The sequence below is a fragment of the Oculina patagonica genome, chromosome 11 (assembly GCF_052425735.1).
Source record: "Oculina patagonica isolate OP01 chromosome 11, crgOcupat, whole genome shotgun sequence".
Classification (NCBI taxonomy): Eukaryota; Metazoa; Cnidaria; class Anthozoa; order Scleractinia; family Oculinidae; genus Oculina; species Oculina patagonica.
The window spans coordinates 19,531,116-19,549,356 of NC_135768.1; the positions used below are offsets into that span (position 1 = coordinate 19,531,116).

Sequence of the window (18,241 nt, forward strand, 5' to 3'; positions counted from 1 at the left end):
GTGTTTTTTCAAATTCTAACGTCACGAGTCCTTTACTCATCAGCTGATCAGTCTTTCATTATCCTCTGAGACCAGCGGGGGTCTGGGGGAGAGGAGTGAATTGTCTTCGCCGATTTTTTTTCCGCCCGTATTGGACTTTCCCTCAGCTTCGCCCCAACTAACTGCCCCTGGGTCTCCAAAGATGGTATGTCTTTTATATGAAAATAACTTTACCTATAAAACCCCACCTAAAGCAGGTTTTTCCATTCAATGCAAATCAAACGCACTTTTTACCAGCAACAGGCCCGTGGTGGGGTGGGGTGGGGGTTGGGGAGGGGCTAGGGAGGGTACTGTGGTAATTTTTTTTAAATTCATTTCAGTACACACATAGAGAAGAACAAAAAAAGTAAAAACCTAGAGATACGGTAACAATACTTCTTTAATTACAGACAACATGGTTGTTAGAATACAATACAGTGGCATTATTTACAGTAGAATTACTTAATACATTACTAGCGGTATCTGGCGTCGATGCATAATTACATAAAATAAAATTTTATACTTGTAGCGGAATTACATTAACAGCAGCGGTTAACACTAGTATTTACAGTATTTATTTATTCATTTTTTTTTTACAACCATTGATTTATTGACAATGTTTATAAAATTCTAGTGCAAAATAACTGCGTTCAAGAGGTAGCTTAAAGTATCACCTACGTCACTAAAATAAGAATACATACATAAAAAATAAAGAAAGACAGAAAGGGAGTATTTACCACACAGTATTCTTCTTATGACTAACAGTAAGAGTAGTGGGGAGGGCTGGAGAACAGCGTTGATAACTGCTCAAAATAGCTTTTCAATTTGATATTTAAAAGTGAGTTACCTAATATTCTCTTTCGTGTTTATTTCTTTTTTGAGTAGTTATTGTGTATATAGATAGTATTTGGCAAACAGGAGTGTATAGTTAAATTTCCTTAACAATTTAAACGAGCCTTGAGAGCAATTGCTTGATTTTTTCCCAAAGTACTGTGGTAAATTTAGTATGGGCATGATCCCTGAAAATCGAAAACTAAATACCCTTTAAAAATGACAAACTACTAAAGGGTAAATTGAATTAATTAAAAACGTTTTGTTTTTGTATTAAAGATAATTCATAATCGAATAGGCACTGATCACAAACAAAGGAATAAAGTCGAGGCTCAGGGAAATAATTTGAATTTTCTTTTGTTTTATTCCCCCCAACCTCGACTTTAGCCTAGTACCCAGGCGTTCCCTTCCCGCTTATCGATTTGCCGCGAAATTTCGTGACGTCACCGAATGACACTCTCCGGCCGGCAAGCTAACCCGTTCCCAGGCCCTTACGTGGACCTTTCGCTCGCCCGAGAGAGGAGGAGAACGCCTTGGGACTAGGCTGCCTCGACTTCACTCCTTTGTTTAGGATCAGTACAGCGTAATTCGAAACTAGCATATTAAGAACGAATGTCACGAATACCAGAGTTTTCCCAAATTTACCAGGCTTGAAATGTTTGAATTCTTCTTACTGATCGTCATACTTTTCTTTCAAGGTTAGTTCTCAGAATTTAGTGACATATGAAAACAGAATCCCCGAGTTAATCATTCTCTTTATTCCTATCACCTCTCTCCTTGACAGTCATCCAGATCCGGGGGGGGAGTACTCCCATATATGGGCTATATAGGTATGTGCCGCGGAATAGGGTGTGGTTTTTGAGGTTCTCGGTCCTTAAATAGGCTAACACTTTTGCTCTTTTTGGAAATGATGTTTTCCCCGTGTGATCCTTAGATAGGTTACCTAAATTCTATCAGCTAAAAAAAGCTCAGCAAAACGAGAAAAAAGGTATCTATCTGTTCAAGTATTGGTAAAGCGATTTTATACAGATTTGTATTTTGCCGTGCGCGGTTCATCGTTATTTGGGTCGTCATGGAATGCTTCTCTTTCTTCGCTTTCTTTATCCTTAGAAATAGGGTCTAAGTTTAAGAGCCTTCACAGCACACACCTATCGGAAACTTATGGGAGTACCCCCCCCCCCCGGGATGTAGATACTTGAAACTGTTTAAAGGGGCAGTGTCACGGAGATTTAGTGCTACAAGTTAGAAAACTGGAGACATTTAAAATTGAACTCTCCTAGGCCCGGGATAAGCGCCATAGCTTTTGCTTGTTTGCATGCAACGGCTCATTTCTATGATCGGTAGTGTTCATTTTGACATATACAAAAAACAAACGTCTAGAATGATTTCAAGCAGTTTTTTATTCATCTTCAATTCCTTTCAAGGACAGCCATTTTGCACAACTCTATAGATTCATCAAAACAACACAGACTTGACATAATTTATCACGTTAGTGTCGCCCAGTATGCTCTGGTGTTCAACCGAGTGATATTCCTTGAGTGTAACACCATAATCCTGCTGCTTGCTAAACGTACTGCAGGCCTCCAAACTGCGTCGACTCACTGTACCGTCGCCATCGTCATAAATCACTTCCGGTTGCGTATCCGGGAACTCTCCTTTATGACCATATATGTAGCTTCCAGGCGTATGCACACCTGTACCGTACAGGCAATGCATAGGCACGTTAGGAGCATGCGCTGATAACGGGTAAATCCGGTTTTTAACCAGATTTCTAACCTTGATGCCTTGTGGGAATCCAATATCTTTAAAGAAGTCATCGTAGTCGTTCACCGTATAAACACGCTCAGGGGTCTTTACCAGTACTTCATCCGGGTTCCATAATTCTGGGCTTGGCATCATCATGGCGTTACTAGCTGATGTACGTTGCTGTTCTCTGACGTCAAGTGGGTCCACAATGAAGTTTGGGATACCGAGCGTGTACCCAGAAGCGAGTATGCCCATCATTTCCGCTGTACCACCATAGACGCCTAGTTAAAAGAAAAAACAGTATATTTGTCACAAACTGTACATACCTTTAAAAGTCAGTCTTCTTATGCCCGTCACGCAATCTTCCCTTCGGTTGGAGGAAAGAGATCGTGACGAACCATTTGTAATTTACAATAAGCGGACGCTCCTAATCAGGGCACTGGTAGCCTCTTTAATTTGTTTTCGGACCCTTGCCTGAGATGGTGTCCGTATTAAAGGGGTTCGACTGTACCTCGTTTGCTTTGACTATTGCCAAAGTGGAGTTGGGCCACACCCTTTTTTGGACTTATGGTATTTATTCCCGCACGGATTTGGATAGCTAGTTTTATACGATTTTCGCGGTTTTCTCAAAGACGTCTTGTATAAGTACCATAAAACTGAAGTCAAATTAATTAGAACTCTCAAAACTCGTAAGAAAATCCAGGGGGTCTTAATGGTATTTATCTGATAGCTAAGAATTAGTCGAAATTTTAACTGTCAGCCAAAAATTAACGCGTTTTTTTTACTGATAGATGACATCTACAGAAGTTCTGCACAATATTCTGATAGCTGAGAAATGGAGAATTTTTAAACGATAGCGAAGATTGCAGCACTCTTGTCAAACTTCTTACCCAGGGTCTCTCTCTCTCCCTGCCCACCCTCCTCCTGGGAACGAGGTTGCACCCTCATCCAGACCAGTTTCAACGGGTGTCAAACATGTAATTTGTTTATATTTTCTGCTTGCATATTCCTGTACGGATACATTCATCTGAACGGTGGGAAAATACAATCATGTAGTACGAACCTGCAAGAGCAATCCACTGCAGAATATATTTATCCTTCCAGTCTTGTGTTTGTGTGTTCAGGAACACCAAAGTATAAGGACATCCTAAACTGTGACTCATCAAAGTGATTTTCTTGTTGCCATTCGCTGAATAAGTGTCTTCGATAAGTTTCTTCAGCTTAACATTATATTCTGACGTTGATTCTGAAAGCAAATTTTTAAAGCGTCTATTTTTTATTGAGGTCCCCTGTTTTATGAGTCAAATGAGTCTCTGAGTCAATGAGTCAAGGTGATTTTTACACAGAGTAGGTTATTATTTATTATAATTAAGTTTCCATATAACGCGCACTCTGATTGGTTAAAGCAGTGTACTCAATTTACTCCAATTTGTTTGCGGTTAGTTCCACTCCGGTTTGCTTGCAGTTACTTCCACTCCGGTTTGTTTGCGGTTAATTAGCTAGCTTTTATTTGTTACTAAGGATCAGCGCTATTTGCAAATTAACAACTGTAATCTGTAATTTAAAATTTGACTCATTGAGTCACTTGATTCATAAAAACTAAAATCTATCCTCATTATCTTGCGAAGGAGCTCAACTTGAAAAAATTGTCAAATTTTTTCAAGTCGAAACTATCCTTGGTTATTTTCCGTTTTTAATTCCTTAGAAAAATTACTTAAAACACCGTGACATAGCTCCTTTAAATTCCCTCCTGTGTCCATTTGTAAACGCACTTTTGCTCACACATATCACGTGCCACACACGCACGGTGCACGTGCCTCTTACCGGGCGCATATCTGAAGTCATACGGTGCTGCTCTGACAGAAACCCCGCGTTCGTATCCCCAAGAGACCAAAGCGTCCACCATTGGTTTAAAATACGCTATCAAGTTGGTGGTGTCCACGTACTCTACTGTAGCAGTGTCGCCAAATCCGGGAACTCTCGTTTCCACGCCTGGCGCATTTTTAACTGTGTTCGTCTTTTCGTCATAAACAAGTCTGGAATTGAGAACATAACAGAAAAGCAGTTTACCTTTGCACCAGAAAAGCCACGGAAATTGGTAAGATGTAAGGGACGGACCATTACTTTACTGGAAAGGGGTATGAAAAAAATTGTTTGCCGGGCCTAAAAAGACAAAATAAATTGCTTGCCAACACGATATGTATAAAAAAAATAGTTTGCGTTTGCCCCCCTCCCCCCTGTCCCCCTTCCAGGAAAATAATGATCCGTTCCTAAGTTGAATTTAATCTGACTAAATATATGAAGCCAATATTGTGGAAATAAAATTCACCTCTAACTTTCATGCCCTCTCATTTGAAGTTGAACCTTCTTAAAGTTTAAAAAGAATCCATCAGAGCTTCGCTCGTTCAACATCTTTTTGCGTTCTGTCCCTTTGACTACTCGCTGATGATAACACTGCGATAACACTGCGATAACACTGCGATGATCATTTATCACATTCATATCCATCCGCAGTTCATATATGAATCATTTCATATACATTACATCATTTCACTCCTCTCACGGGTAAAATATGAACTCACAATTGACCTCGCTCCCAATGTGTGGCTTCAATAGCTCAGTTGGTAGAGCATCGCACCGGTATCGCGGAGGTCACGGGTTCGAATCCCGTTGAAGCCCTGAATTTTTTTCAGGCTTCTTTATTCCAATTGCTTAAATTGGAAATTCACTGCGATGATCATTTATCACATTCATATCCATCCGCAGTTCATATATGAATCATTTCATATACATTACATCATTTCACTCCTCTCACGGGTAAAATATGAACTCACAATTGACCTCGCTCCCAATGTGTGGCTTCAATAGCTCAGTTGGTAGAGCATCGCACCGGTATCGCGGAGGTCACGGGTTCGAATCCCGTTGAAGCCCTGAATTTTTTTCAGGCTTCTTTATTCCAATTGCTTAAATTGGAAATTCACTGCGATGATCATTTATCACATTCATATCCATCCGCAGTTCATATATGAATCATTTCATATACATTACATGATAACAAGATTCTCGTCCAAACACCCTTTTCTTAAGGTCAGTGATTCCCTATAAATAGAACTGCTCATAGATTTCCAACCAAACTTTGCCAGTTGGTTGTTTACCTTAAGGGAAGTTAAATTTTGAAATAAAAAAGGGGGGTCACCGTATTCGTTTAGGAGCAGGAAGACCTTGTATTTGTCATATAATCCCTTATATTTCCTTTGCGAGTACTGCTGAAAGTGCACGTTTTCGGTGATAATGTATTATTCTGCCATAGAAATTGATCTGTATTCATTCTATAGAAAGAATTTGATCGCTTCTTTCGAACAAAGAGAAAAAAATGATAGGTCACCGAACTCGTTTACGAGAAAACGATGATTTCTCTCTCTCGCGAGCCAAGCCGCATAGAAAAAAGCCGCCATTTTGTTAATGTGCGCGCGCTCATTACGCGTAAAATTCTGCGCAGTAAGGATGCGCAATGCAATACTAGGGAATCACCTTAACCCCAGTCGAGTCCAAGATTCCCGACTATTTACCGAAGATTTCCGAATAACTTTCGACGGATAAAGTCTACATTCCAGCCTAGTGGCTCATAAGGCCGGACCTTAGCTCTGGTGCCTACTATTTTCTGAAGACTTCTAAATTGTCTTAACAGTTTCTAATCATATTCTAAACATTTCTGAAGACTTCTGAAAATTCCCGAAGAATTGCGAAGATTTACCAGCAAGGATACGAAGTCGTTTTAATTGTATGTTAAAAAACTAAATACAATTTATTTGATACTAATTTACTGTCCCAATCTGCCTATAATTACAGTCTTTTGGCCGAACTGAATAAGCGTTATCATGGTTTTCTAGCCTTTTGTTGACTAATATATATTCTTTGGATATATTCATATACAGAGCTTGCGCAAATACAGCCCTTGATTATCTTTAACTTCTCAAACAAGATTTTGTTTTAATTGTTTATTCGATCTCTTGTGATTTTTCTTTTTAGTACCTCATATTGTCAGTCCAGCAATTTATAGCATAAGGTAGGAGGGATGACTTTTCTAACCACAAAGTGAAGTAATCTGAAGTCTTCTGTTCGCAATACCAACTTGGGACACTTGGTTTATCCAGCTTGCCTTCGATCTGACTGCCACCTGAGCCAGGAACTGTAGTGCAAACAAAGAACTGTGTTATGAAGTTTGTTCAGTTGGGTACAAAATATCATTCTATGTGAAATTCAGTGACAAATATTTACTTTTCTTTTGTTAAAGGGGAATTTTCACATAAGTGTCGAAAATAATTCGCTTTTGCTTTACTGCGCTTAGTGATTGGTTTTTTAAAAAAAAAAAATCGCGCAACTTTAATTTCTCGATCAGTCAGAAGTGAAACCAAAACCAATAGTGATTCGCTCGCGCTAGCAAGTTTTCCCGCGCTTCGCACCAGCTACATGTACGGGCTTCGAGTTTTGATTGGTTTACTGGATTGTCTGTGTGTCTTTCGTGATTGGCCAGAGCGAGTTCTTTGGTTTTGGCTTTGAGACATTCAATTGAAAACTTGCCTCTAACGTATAGGTCTGACCAGGTCTCATTTTTCAGACCCCTCATGCAACCAGGTTGGTTTATATTGCATCAGTTATTGTGCTGGAAGGTGTTAGGTATTCTATTATTGTTATTGTTCCATCGTGCGAGAGGAACTGCCAGCTGTTCAAGCAAGGAAAATATCAAATATTGTACCCTCGTTTATAATTAATGCTCCAGCACATCATTTTTTTTTGAAATAAGCCTATCTTAATGATAAGTACCTGTAAAATTTTAACAAATCCTTTCGTATCAACTTTTTGTTCCAAAAAAGAAAAACAGCATATTTTGAAACGCTGGCGAGGTATATTTTGAAACCAGGGTGAAAGAGACTTATGTAGCCGGCACGAAACACAAAGAAACGTGCGCGAGCGTATCATTTGCATTTTTTTTTTCACTTCTAACTGATCGAGAAAGTGGTGCGATTTTTTAAGCGGCAAACCAACAAAGACCGAAAGTGTTTCGAATATCTTGAATTAGTTTTGTGTGAACGTTGTATATTATTTTCAAGATTCAGTCAGTGTCAGTCCATGTTTAAAGGGACTATTCACAGATTTAACAAATTTTTGAACAGCCAAAATTTATATTTGTGTAGCAGGAAACTTAAAAATAATAGTCAATTTTTATTAGCAATTATACTATTTTTATTATACAATTACTATTTTAGAAAACTAAAACTGTTTAAAAGCGCGTTTGGCTGCGGATGCCCCTCGGATGGAAATGGATTGCAATTTGATTTCAAGTTGTTTCCACGCGCCTTCAAAAAAGTCAATATTTATAGCCTAAGTTTGATTTTTTTGACCAAATAAGGGTTAAATCTTCAGTTAAATGTTAAAAGATATGTTTTTTATGGGCAAAGTTGCTCTACCACTTATTTCCGAACAGTTTAAACCAAAAATCTGCGAAATCCCCGTGACATAGTCCCTTTAAATTTTGTTAGATCGATTTAATATAACCAGAACAGAGAAGATCGTCAACAAGGGGGATATTGCTCCTGATTTACCACTAAACCATTCTCAAAACCAACACTAAAAGAAATGTATAGCCTCACTTAAGACAATAATAGGAGAATTACTGTTTCGGACGGGAAGGGAGGAAAAACGCTTCATTCCCACCTCGACGATAGATTGCTTGTCATTTTTCTACAACTTGAAGTATATGGATGTTACATATTTTAAGCCATTAATTGAATTAGGCCATGCAAACTATTGATCAAATGGTTTTTGTTAGGTAATATTTACCAATGATCACCGGTGTCTTAATCTCCCCAGCTTTCCATTGCTGCTGAGCTGTTGGTTTAGTTGTGGGTTTAGCTGTTGGTTTCTTCCACCATCCTTCACAGAAAGACAGACAAAAAACCAAAACTGCTGCGTGAAAAATGAACTTCCCTCCCAACATTTTGGGAAATCTTCCTTTCCGAGATTGGTGCGAGTTGTGACTCGACTGGTCATACGCTTTTCTCTATCAAAAGGTGGTGTGTCTTATCAACCAATCATATGCTAGGTCTAGTCCTTCGCGTCAAAAAACAAATGTCACGTGATTTGCCTTTGATTGATTTAGTAACAGCTTTCTTTTTAAAAGTACAATTTTTCAATAGGAGAATTATTTACAAAGTGTTTTGTTTTAGCCAAAGCCGAAGACAGCTAACAAAACTATAAATATTATACTGTGCGACTTCTATGTAAAGAGGAAGTGATTGAATAGCACGGCAGTTCAACTGAATAACTATTGGAGGTGATAAATTTAATAAAGGGGTTTCGCTTTCAATGTTAGGTGGGAATTGTGCAAATACGCCGTGTTCTAAGCTTCTGAAAGAAAACTGAAATTCGAAACTGTAATAGATAAATTTGTTTTAAGCTGAAAAGTTGTAACGTACATCAAAGTTCAATCCATATGGACTTATTAATCCTGGAATTTTTTTTAATTTGTAATACAACAACATGTAGCCCTTTACACCTACCCTAACCGTGGCAACATCGATTGTTCTGTCCATATGAAAAAAAAATCAATAAATTGTTAAATTCCAAGCAATGACAATTTTATAAGTGATGGTCTCAGAATTGTCTCTGGATTGTGTATTTTTTCAAAAAAAGAGATATTCTTATTAAATTCTAAAAGGGGAGTCCAACGTGTAAAGTTAATGAAAGGGCACATTCAAATTAATCAACATTATAGTCAACATGGTTAAAATATGGTGAGATTAGCTCACACCACTTTCTTTTTTTAAATAAACCAAAGTCAAGACTCAAAATGGCTTCTTTGCACGAAAGCAACATGGCAAGTGTGGCTGCATAATTCCCTAGCATACAATCCTAAAATGTGACGAAAACTAATCATTGAATTTTCTCTTGCTGAAAACTTGTTCTCCAATGGACTAATCTCTCTGCTCTCTGCTCTATTGATTGACTGACTGGCTGACTGATTGACTAACTGACTGACTGACTGGCTGACTGATTGACAGACTGTCTGACTGACTGGCTGACTGACTGACTGACTGACTGACTGACTGACTGACTGACTGACTAACTGACTAACTGACTGACTGACTGACTGACTGACTGACTGACTGACTGACTGACTGACTGACTGACTGACTGACTGACTGACTGACTGACTGACTGACTGACTGAGTGACTGACTGACTGACTGACTGACTGAGTTAGAAATGAAATTAACAAAATCTACAATGTTTCCACACGGTTTGAAATAACAAGTTTTATTTTCAAACATGGGGAGTGAAGGAGCTAAAAAACAACTTCTAAAGAGAAATTGCAGCGATGTAAGGCGGGGGAGGGCCGGGGGCGGGGGCGGCGACGGGAGGAGGTGGGGGGGAGAGAGGAAGAGGAGGCGAGCGCCGTCCCGACAGAGGAGAACGAGATGCGACAGGAAGGGAGGGGGAAAAAGAACGTCCCGACAGAGTGAATCCAGACGATCGGGAGACGAGAAGTCGGACGGGACGGGGGAAACAGCCGAGCGGGACCGAATATGAAAACAGCCGTAAACATGGCTTCTAGAACAGCAGAGTCTTTATATAGCTAAACACGTTTTCATCGCTTAGCATGCCGTTATGATTCACCGATGGATACTGCTTCAGTGTGACGTTGTATGGCTGCCGCTGAATCCACTTACTGCAGGCCTCCAGACTGCGCCTATTGACCATGCCATCTCCGTCACCATACACCACGTGTGGTCGAGTATCCGGGAACTTTCCTTCACCGAATACGAAATTTGCTGCAGTGTCCACACCAATTCCATACAAACAGTGCACGGTTACATTTGGAGAATGCTCCTTTAGCGGATATGTCAGGTTTTCTACCATCTTTTGCAGTGTTATTCCAAGTGGGAAGCCGATATCTTTAAAGAAATCATCATAATCATTTACGGTGTATACACGCTCTGGTGTTCTGACTAAGACTTCATCCGCTGACCATAACTCGCGGCTCGGAAGCAAGTATGCGTTGCTTGAATACGTGCGTAGTTCGTTTCTGAACTTTAATGGGCTGATGGGGAATTTCAAGACGCCAGGATCAATTCCAGAAGAATACAGTTTAACCACTTCTGCAATACCGCCCCAGACTCCTAGAGAGGCATTTTTTTTTTATTGTTTAAAAATATAGCATTGTTAGAGGATATTTTAATTTTTAAGTTACCCATCTGACCAAGTGGCCATGCAACCACAATTAAATTAAATTATTATATATTATATCTTAACTTTTTATCATATTTTTATTTATATCTTAGTCCTATATCTTATTATTTAATTCAGTTTGCATAGAAGAGCCAATATTTTTGGAATACAAATAAACCATTATTATTATTATTATTATTATTATTATTATTATTATTATTATTATTATTTAAAACGATTAAAGTTATCTAATCAGATGAGCTAATCAGAACTCGACGAAAAAAACGCGGCAAGCGCTTGGCATGCGCGGGAAAATGTGCGTAAGCCAAGTCATGATTGTTTTTTTTTCTTCACCAGATTGGTTAAAAAAGCCAGCGTGTTTTCTCTGATCCAAAAAAAATTATTTTAAGCCACTAGTGAGTTTCTGATGTTATAATTAAGATAAACCACGTCCACGAGATTTTGGAACCAATCACAGAGGTTGATGCTAACAGAAAGAAACAATACAAGCGCGTCAACACTTTTGACAACAGTAAACCTTTTAAGAAATTATATATAATATTTTGAAGTCTCAAAATTGAGGCCCTCAAGCTTTTTAGGCTTTCATTTTTTTAACCAGTCCTATGGCGTATGATTGAAATTACATATATTGTTGATATGTTTTAATCTCATAATTGCAAGGTGCTGAAAAGAACTCTTGGGTCATACAAATGGTTTGATTTTGAGAACAGTAATCGTTAGGAAGTGAGGATGACCAATTATGACGTGAATGAAAGTAGATTTTAAAACAAACTTGAAAACATGAGACGTAATGCTATCAAACACGTGAAGAAGTCTTTCATCGCATTTCCAAACACTGGGAAGAGAGTTGAAAAATGGAGGTGTTTGGAAATGCTATAAAACACTGTCTCGAGTGTTTGACATATTTTCTCAATCGAAACTTAAACTAAGGAGAAAGCCGAGGAATAAGATCACAAAAATATAAATTATTTTAGAACATTTTGTAAACACCTTCACTGACGAGGAGTTCCTCTTTTAAGAACTACAAGAAGTTTAAAAATTACGTTTACGTAATCAAAGTTTAACTCATACACCAAAAAGGTTTATTTGAGATTTTACAATTTGCTTTTCGGACATTTTACTAATACCTAGCCATAATAAAGTACTTCCTAACCTGAAAGAGTAATCCACTGCAGTATATATTTATCCTTCCAGTCTTGTGTTTGCTTGTTCAGAAAAACCAAAGTATAAGGACATCCGAAGCTGTGACTTATCAAAGTGATTTTCTTGTTCCCGTTTGCTGAATAGGTGTCTTCGATTAGTTTTTTCATTTTTTTAAAATATTCCGACGCTGATTCTGTTAAAAAGGAAACAAAACAAAATGAAAGTTTGTTGAGCTCATTTAACTCATGAAAGAAACTGTTGAAAGAAAATGTTTGTCTCTTTAATGAATCGTCGGTTGATCTTTATCTTTTCTTTTTTAAAATATTTTAAGTGGAACTAGTTAGGCTTTCCACAAGTTGCTCGGCAGCTTTATGGCAACATTTCATATTAATTTCGAGCAACCTTTCCCCCATTAAGCAACTTTTCTCCTTTCGAGCAACTTGTTGCATTATGAGCAATTTCTTGACCGAAGATCCTCGAAGATTGTCCAAGTGTTGCCCGAAGGCCATACGAACGTTTCCGAAGGTTAACGAAGTTAGCCGAACTATTTTCGAGGAACATCCGAGGACGTTTGATGTCGACTCATTCCGCATTAAAACATTACAAAATTAGTCAGCAAACATGACGTCATTGATATCTCAACGATTTTTCTCAGTAAAAGAAATCCTTGTAATTCAACAAATGTTTGCTTTAAAATGTTATTTAGATAGATGGTGGAATTGCCTGAAACTGCTTAGAAATCTTACCTTCAAAGGAAAATTAGCAGATATTCGGAGAACTTTTCTTGATATAAAGCAGTGTTTTTGATTTTTTGGAGCAATTTTCGAGCACCTTTTCCAGACATTTCGAGCAACTTTTTGAAAAATTTGGAGTGGAACTCTACTTAGCTAAAAGCTACTTTACAGGACGCCGACAAATGAGTAAACAAAATAAACAAAATATAAGAAAAAACTTAATTAAAACTTCTTCTTTTATATTGGTTAACCTTATTCCAAATGGCTTTGCCCTTGAAAATTCGAGGGACGTTCACGCCTAAAGGCCACTTATGACTTTCATCATGCGCCACGCATCTACTGTTCACGTGCAACTCACCAGGTCCATATCGGAAGTCGTACGGGGCCCCTCTGACGGTCACACCTCGTTCATATCCCCAAGAGACCAGCTTGTCCACCATTGGTACAAAATACTTTACTGTGTGGTCGGTGTCCAAGTATTCTATTGAACTGGTGTCACCAAATCCGGGAACTCTCGTTTCCACGCCAGGCGCGTTCTTCATAGTCTTGGAGCTTTCGTCATACACAAGTCTAAATTTCATTGGAGGAGAGAGAACATTATTTCTTAGTACTAGTAATAGTTCTCACTATAAAGCTGCCCCCGCCTTTTTATAATTTGTTTTTTGTCGCCTTTAATTATTAATGCCGATGGACTGCACAATTAGGCTTCTTTTTTACTGTGACATGCGGAATTTCTTGTTGTATGACACCGTTGCGTCCTCAGACCTCTCAACCTCAAAGAACCGGAAATCTGGAGAACGAGGTAAAAAAACCGGGAGATTCAAGTAAAAACCGGGAGATTAATCAACTGACGGACAGAAATAACTAAAACCAGATGCTAATTAAGAGAAAGAGTTTTTTCCTGTTTTAGCAACACAAAAATTAACGTTATTTTCACGGCTTGTGTCTTCTATATATGGTTATCGATTGTGTGTCAAGCGAACAAACTAATGAAATACCTTTGCCGACTACGGATTTACACAGAATTGGTGCAAGACAATCGCCTAAGTAAGCAAAAAATGGCATTATACAAGAAATTGTATCCTTGCAGCTTGTGACTCTGTTTATCGTGAGATTTTTCTGTCTTGTCGTGAGACCGTGAGATTGAACTAAAAATCGTGAGTCTCACGGCAAAATCGTGAGACTTAAGAGGTCTGCGTCCTACAAATATTCACAAGTTCAAGTCGAATTATATTACCTAGCGCGTAAATAACACCTAGCGGAAATAACACATAACACATTATTCGTGATGACAACACACAAGCTTATTCCCGGGCTTATAACATTCAAAATAAACTTACAATAATTTCCAGGCCAAAAAGCCTAAAAAATTCCACGAGTAACAAAATATGGCACATTCAAAGATTCGAGAAAACAACCCACTCTTTGGATCAAATAATCTGACAGTTTGTTAGCGAAACGAATTGCGTTGTACCTTGTACTACATGACAAAGTTCACGCTTTTGTTTATTACTCGTTGTAACTTGTAAGATGTATACGATACAACAAACCTCCGAAAGCAAACCTTACAAATGTAACGCTTGGAACATAGGTAGCCGGCACGTAGCCAAGAACACGAAACCAATTGCTCGAAATCTTTCGACGTATTACTAACATTTGCTTCAAATATCACTTAACACAACCAAAGCAGAGAAACCGCTCGAACAAATCTGTGAACACGCGTAGGCCAAAACCGGAAAACAAAACGCTGCTAGCAGATGGTGAAGCTCGAAACGCGAAGGTGACGAAACGCGACCTCGTGGTTGTAAGTACCCGACACCACCGTGCGCGCTTGCTTAAATATTACCCGTCACGACCGTGCGCGCCTAGTTTTGTCAAATCGAGAACGCTTCGCCCATTACAAACACATTTCTTACTTTTTCAACAAATATTCTTTGTCCTTGTATGTATACACGCGGGGAGTCCTAGGGTGCCTCCTCGGGTTTTGGCCTCTGGGCCAAAACCCTGCGGGGGCAATAAACCCGAACTTTGAGTGAGAGCGAGGCTAGAGTTGATTTTTAATTGACAAAACTTGGCGAATTCAATATATGATAAAAATCTATTGAAATAAAGTTGTAATGTAGATGCAACCTCATGATACCAATGGACTGCTCCTCGCGCACATTGCCATAAACGCCACTCATTGACCGGGTCACGCAATCTTTGGAAAGAAAAGATGGCGTGACAAGGCAATTATCAGTAGAAGGTACGCAGCTTCAAAAGGACTTTCGTTTGTCAAAATAGCGCTTGTGAGGGGAACCGAACTAATAATGCCGAATAAATCAAAAACATATTTCTGAGGAAGAGCCGACGTTATCATAAGGAAATGTGGACGGAGGGCGAGGAGGGAAGAGGACAAGGCTTCCTGAGCTAATTTTTATTCCCAAAAAGCTTTCCGTTACCTTATGTTATCTGACCAACAGTCAATTGCTTCAGGTAGAAGCGAGGATTTCTTGAGCCATAATGTGAAGAAATCTGAAGTTGTTTTGGAACAGTACCGGTGCAAAACTTTTGGTTTGTTGAGCTTCGCCTCCAGTTGACTTCCGCCTGTACCGGGCACTGAGGAGAGAAACGGACAGATGGAGTCGTTCGGCGCGTAGAAACCTAAGGCTTTTAATTACCTCTAACCCGAGATCATGCCCTCGCTCCCTACTGATCATTCAAAATAAGAACGCCTGATCGCAGGCTATATTACCTCGGGTTGATGGGGCTGATTAGGCCCCTAGCAAAATATGCTCATGAGCCAAGAAAAAAAAAAAAGAAAAAAAGGGCAGCTTCGAGCCAAAGTGGCGCATACTGCCGGAGCTTTTCCCGGTTTCCTTAGCATTTTAAACAGCTATAGGAGTATTTCTACTCCCCCCTGGATGGGATGCTAGTCCATCGCAGGGTTCTCCCCCCCCCCCCCCAAGCATTATTTCGCCGGTACCCATTTATACACCTGGGTGGAGAGACGCACTATCAGGGGAGTAAAGTGTCTTGCCCAAGAACACAACACAGTGACCCCGGCCAGTGCTCGAACCCGGAACGTTCGCTCTGGAGTCCGACGCGCTAACCATTAGGCCACCGCGCCTCCCTGCCAAGAAAAAAAAAGGCCATAAAAAGAAAACACACAAAGTTAAGAAACTGTTTACATTAACAATTACACAATGACACTAGCCGACTTGCGATGATTGAAGGAAAGCTGACGTACTGCCTTCTTAAATGTGTTAATTGACGTCAGCGTCCGCATTGTGTCAGGGATCGAGTTCCATGATTTAGCATCAGTACACTTAAAATTTTTTCCACGCCAATTTTATCACCCCTGTTGATATGTTGGCGTGTTTACAGGATCGTATACCGTACAATTCCGGTTATAAGCCCTAGGCTTATACAAGTTCGTAAGGGGTCGTGAGTGGGCCTATAAACCGAGGGGCTTTTATCCGGGAGGGCTTATTAGCGGAAAAAAAATGTGTTTTAAAACGAGCCACGGCAGTGTTGATCGAAATACGTTTTTAAGTTATAAGGTCATCCCCGAAAAGTCATAATAAAGCAACATTTAGCCCTGTTCAGTACTCTCATCCAGCATGCATGCAGAGCGGGGGCTTTATATATCCGGGGGGCTTATTATAACCGGATGTATTTTTTTGTTTCCAAGTAGATTGGCCTATAACCAGGGGGGGGGAGGTCTTATAACTGGAATTTTACGGTATGCTACTCGATTTCTGGAGTAATTATTTAAATTTGAGGTATTTTCGCCTTTTTTAAGCTAAAAAGAGTTGCCTGTACTTTTTTACGCTCCAAAAGAAATCGTTATGCCTGCAGTTACACTATGAGTGAACTTGCAAAACTCGGTTTAAGGTTTATCAAATTTACTAGTAGGAGCTTCAATATGCCGCTGACAACGCGCTTGGAGAAATTAAAGTGTTTTGTATTTGCTGGGGTGATAAAATTGGCGTGGAAAAAATTTCCATCATAAAATAGTCAATATCCAATTTAAACGTCATTATTCTGAAAGGCAATTTAGTAACTCGGGCGACCATTTAAGCTGTCTAGATCTTGTTTGAATTCCTTATAAAACTGTCAAACACCAATTTAAACGCCATCATTCTAAAAAGGCGATTTAGTAAATCAAAAATTGGTTTTTGACTGGAGGGCACGAAGTTCCCGTTGTTGTGGTCTAGCCTTTGTGTTTCTGGTGTAGTATAATTACAGTATGTGTACAACGCATTTGAACATATACATATGAAAATTAAAATGCGCCATATAGAAATGCATTATCATTATTATCATCAAAACCGGCGCATGGAATCGAACCTTTTAAATTTCTCCTTTACACCAGTAAAAATTTCTTCGCCAGAATATGAACAGAAAAACGAGAATTACACCTTAAACTGATATTTAAAACCGTCCTTACGTAATTGAGATTTGACCAAATTGGCAAAATTTTACGATATGTAAATGTTTGCTGAGAAAATTAATGTTTTACAGACCAATACTAATGGCAAGACAAACGTACTTTCAACAATAATTTTTTGGCTAAAAAAGACTTCCAAATCTCAGACACAAAAATCCTTCCGAAAAAAACTCCCGAATGTAAGCCCGTGTACTTATCTTTAGTTAAATAGCACTTAAATAAAGATATAAGTTTTCCGATTATAAGCCCTTTTTGTAGTGCTTATTTTATATTTTACGTTGTTAGAGAATGGCTAAGAGCGACTGTGGGAATTGCTTTGGTTTTCATATCGTTATGTTTCAAGACATTTACTGTGTGATATTCTTGTATGCACCTAAAAACTTTCAGAGACAATATCCCCTCCAAATGAAAACCCAAAATTTTTGAAACGCAGATTTTGACCAAAAAATAAGACCTCCCGTATATAAGACGTTTCCGAGAATAAGCCCATTTACGGTAAGGGACTTTGAGCAATGCAAATTTAAGCTCGAGGGTGATTTCCTAAATTATACGTTATTCAATCGGCTGGACTTTTTTTCAATCTCCTTTGGTTCTGAATCTTATGGATTTTTTTAGAGCCGGCGACAATTAGTAATGCATTCAAATAAAGTATAAATATAATACCGATTATCACTGGTGTTTTGACCTCGTTCACTGCAGGAAGCGGTAGGCTTTTCTTTGGCTTATTCCCAAATCCCTCAGTACAACAGAGAAAGCAGGTTAGCGCTACCGCTTGAAGAAAATCCCTTTGATGCATTTTGAGCATCAAAAGTTGGTTGTGACTTGTGTTACACAGCTTTCGTGTCATAAATAAAGCACAGGCGAGACAAGTGACCCCTTTTATGCTATTAACCAATCACAGCTGGTTTAACACTGGTTTAAGATATTTAGAGAGAGAGAGAGAGGGGGGGGGAGGGTGAATAGGGGTACGGATATCCGCTGATCTGTGCTATCTTTTGGCCAAATCCGTCAATCCGCCACTATTTTAGTTGAAATCCAAATCCGCATTACTTGAAAACTTTTCGTCGTATAGTTTCACTGCAACGGAC

At 39.0% G+C, this 18,241-nt stretch overlaps 2 protein-coding genes across 2 annotated transcripts; both read right to left on the reverse strand.

Annotated features, from left to right (window-relative positions):
* Nucleotides 1–2,304: 2,304 nt before the first annotated feature.
* Nucleotides 2,305–8,593, reverse strand: LOC144629735 (lysosomal phospholipase A and acyltransferase-like). Its single transcript, XM_078487953.1, has 5 exons — nt 8,437–8,593; nt 6,628–6,784; nt 4,420–4,631; nt 3,659–3,841; nt 2,305–2,876 (listed from the first exon to the last, which is right to left on the reverse strand). The coding sequence occupies exons 1-5, from the start codon at nt 8,591–8,593 to the stop codon at nt 2,305–2,307; spliced, it is 1,281 nt and encodes a 426-aa protein (XP_078344079.1).
* Nucleotides 8,594–10,198: 1,605 nt separating this feature from the next.
* LOC144631160 (lysosomal phospholipase A and acyltransferase-like) lies at nt 10,199–18,011 on the reverse strand. Its single transcript, XM_078489544.1, has 5 exons — nt 17,817–18,011; nt 15,163–15,319; nt 13,080–13,291; nt 11,998–12,180; nt 10,199–10,774 (listed from the first exon to the last, which is right to left on the reverse strand). The coding sequence occupies exons 1-5, from the start codon at nt 17,998–18,000 to the stop codon at nt 10,206–10,208; spliced, it is 1,305 nt and encodes a 434-aa protein (XP_078345670.1). The 5' UTR covers nt 18,001–18,011; the 3' UTR covers nt 10,199–10,205.
* Nucleotides 18,012–18,241: the final 230 nt, after the last annotated feature.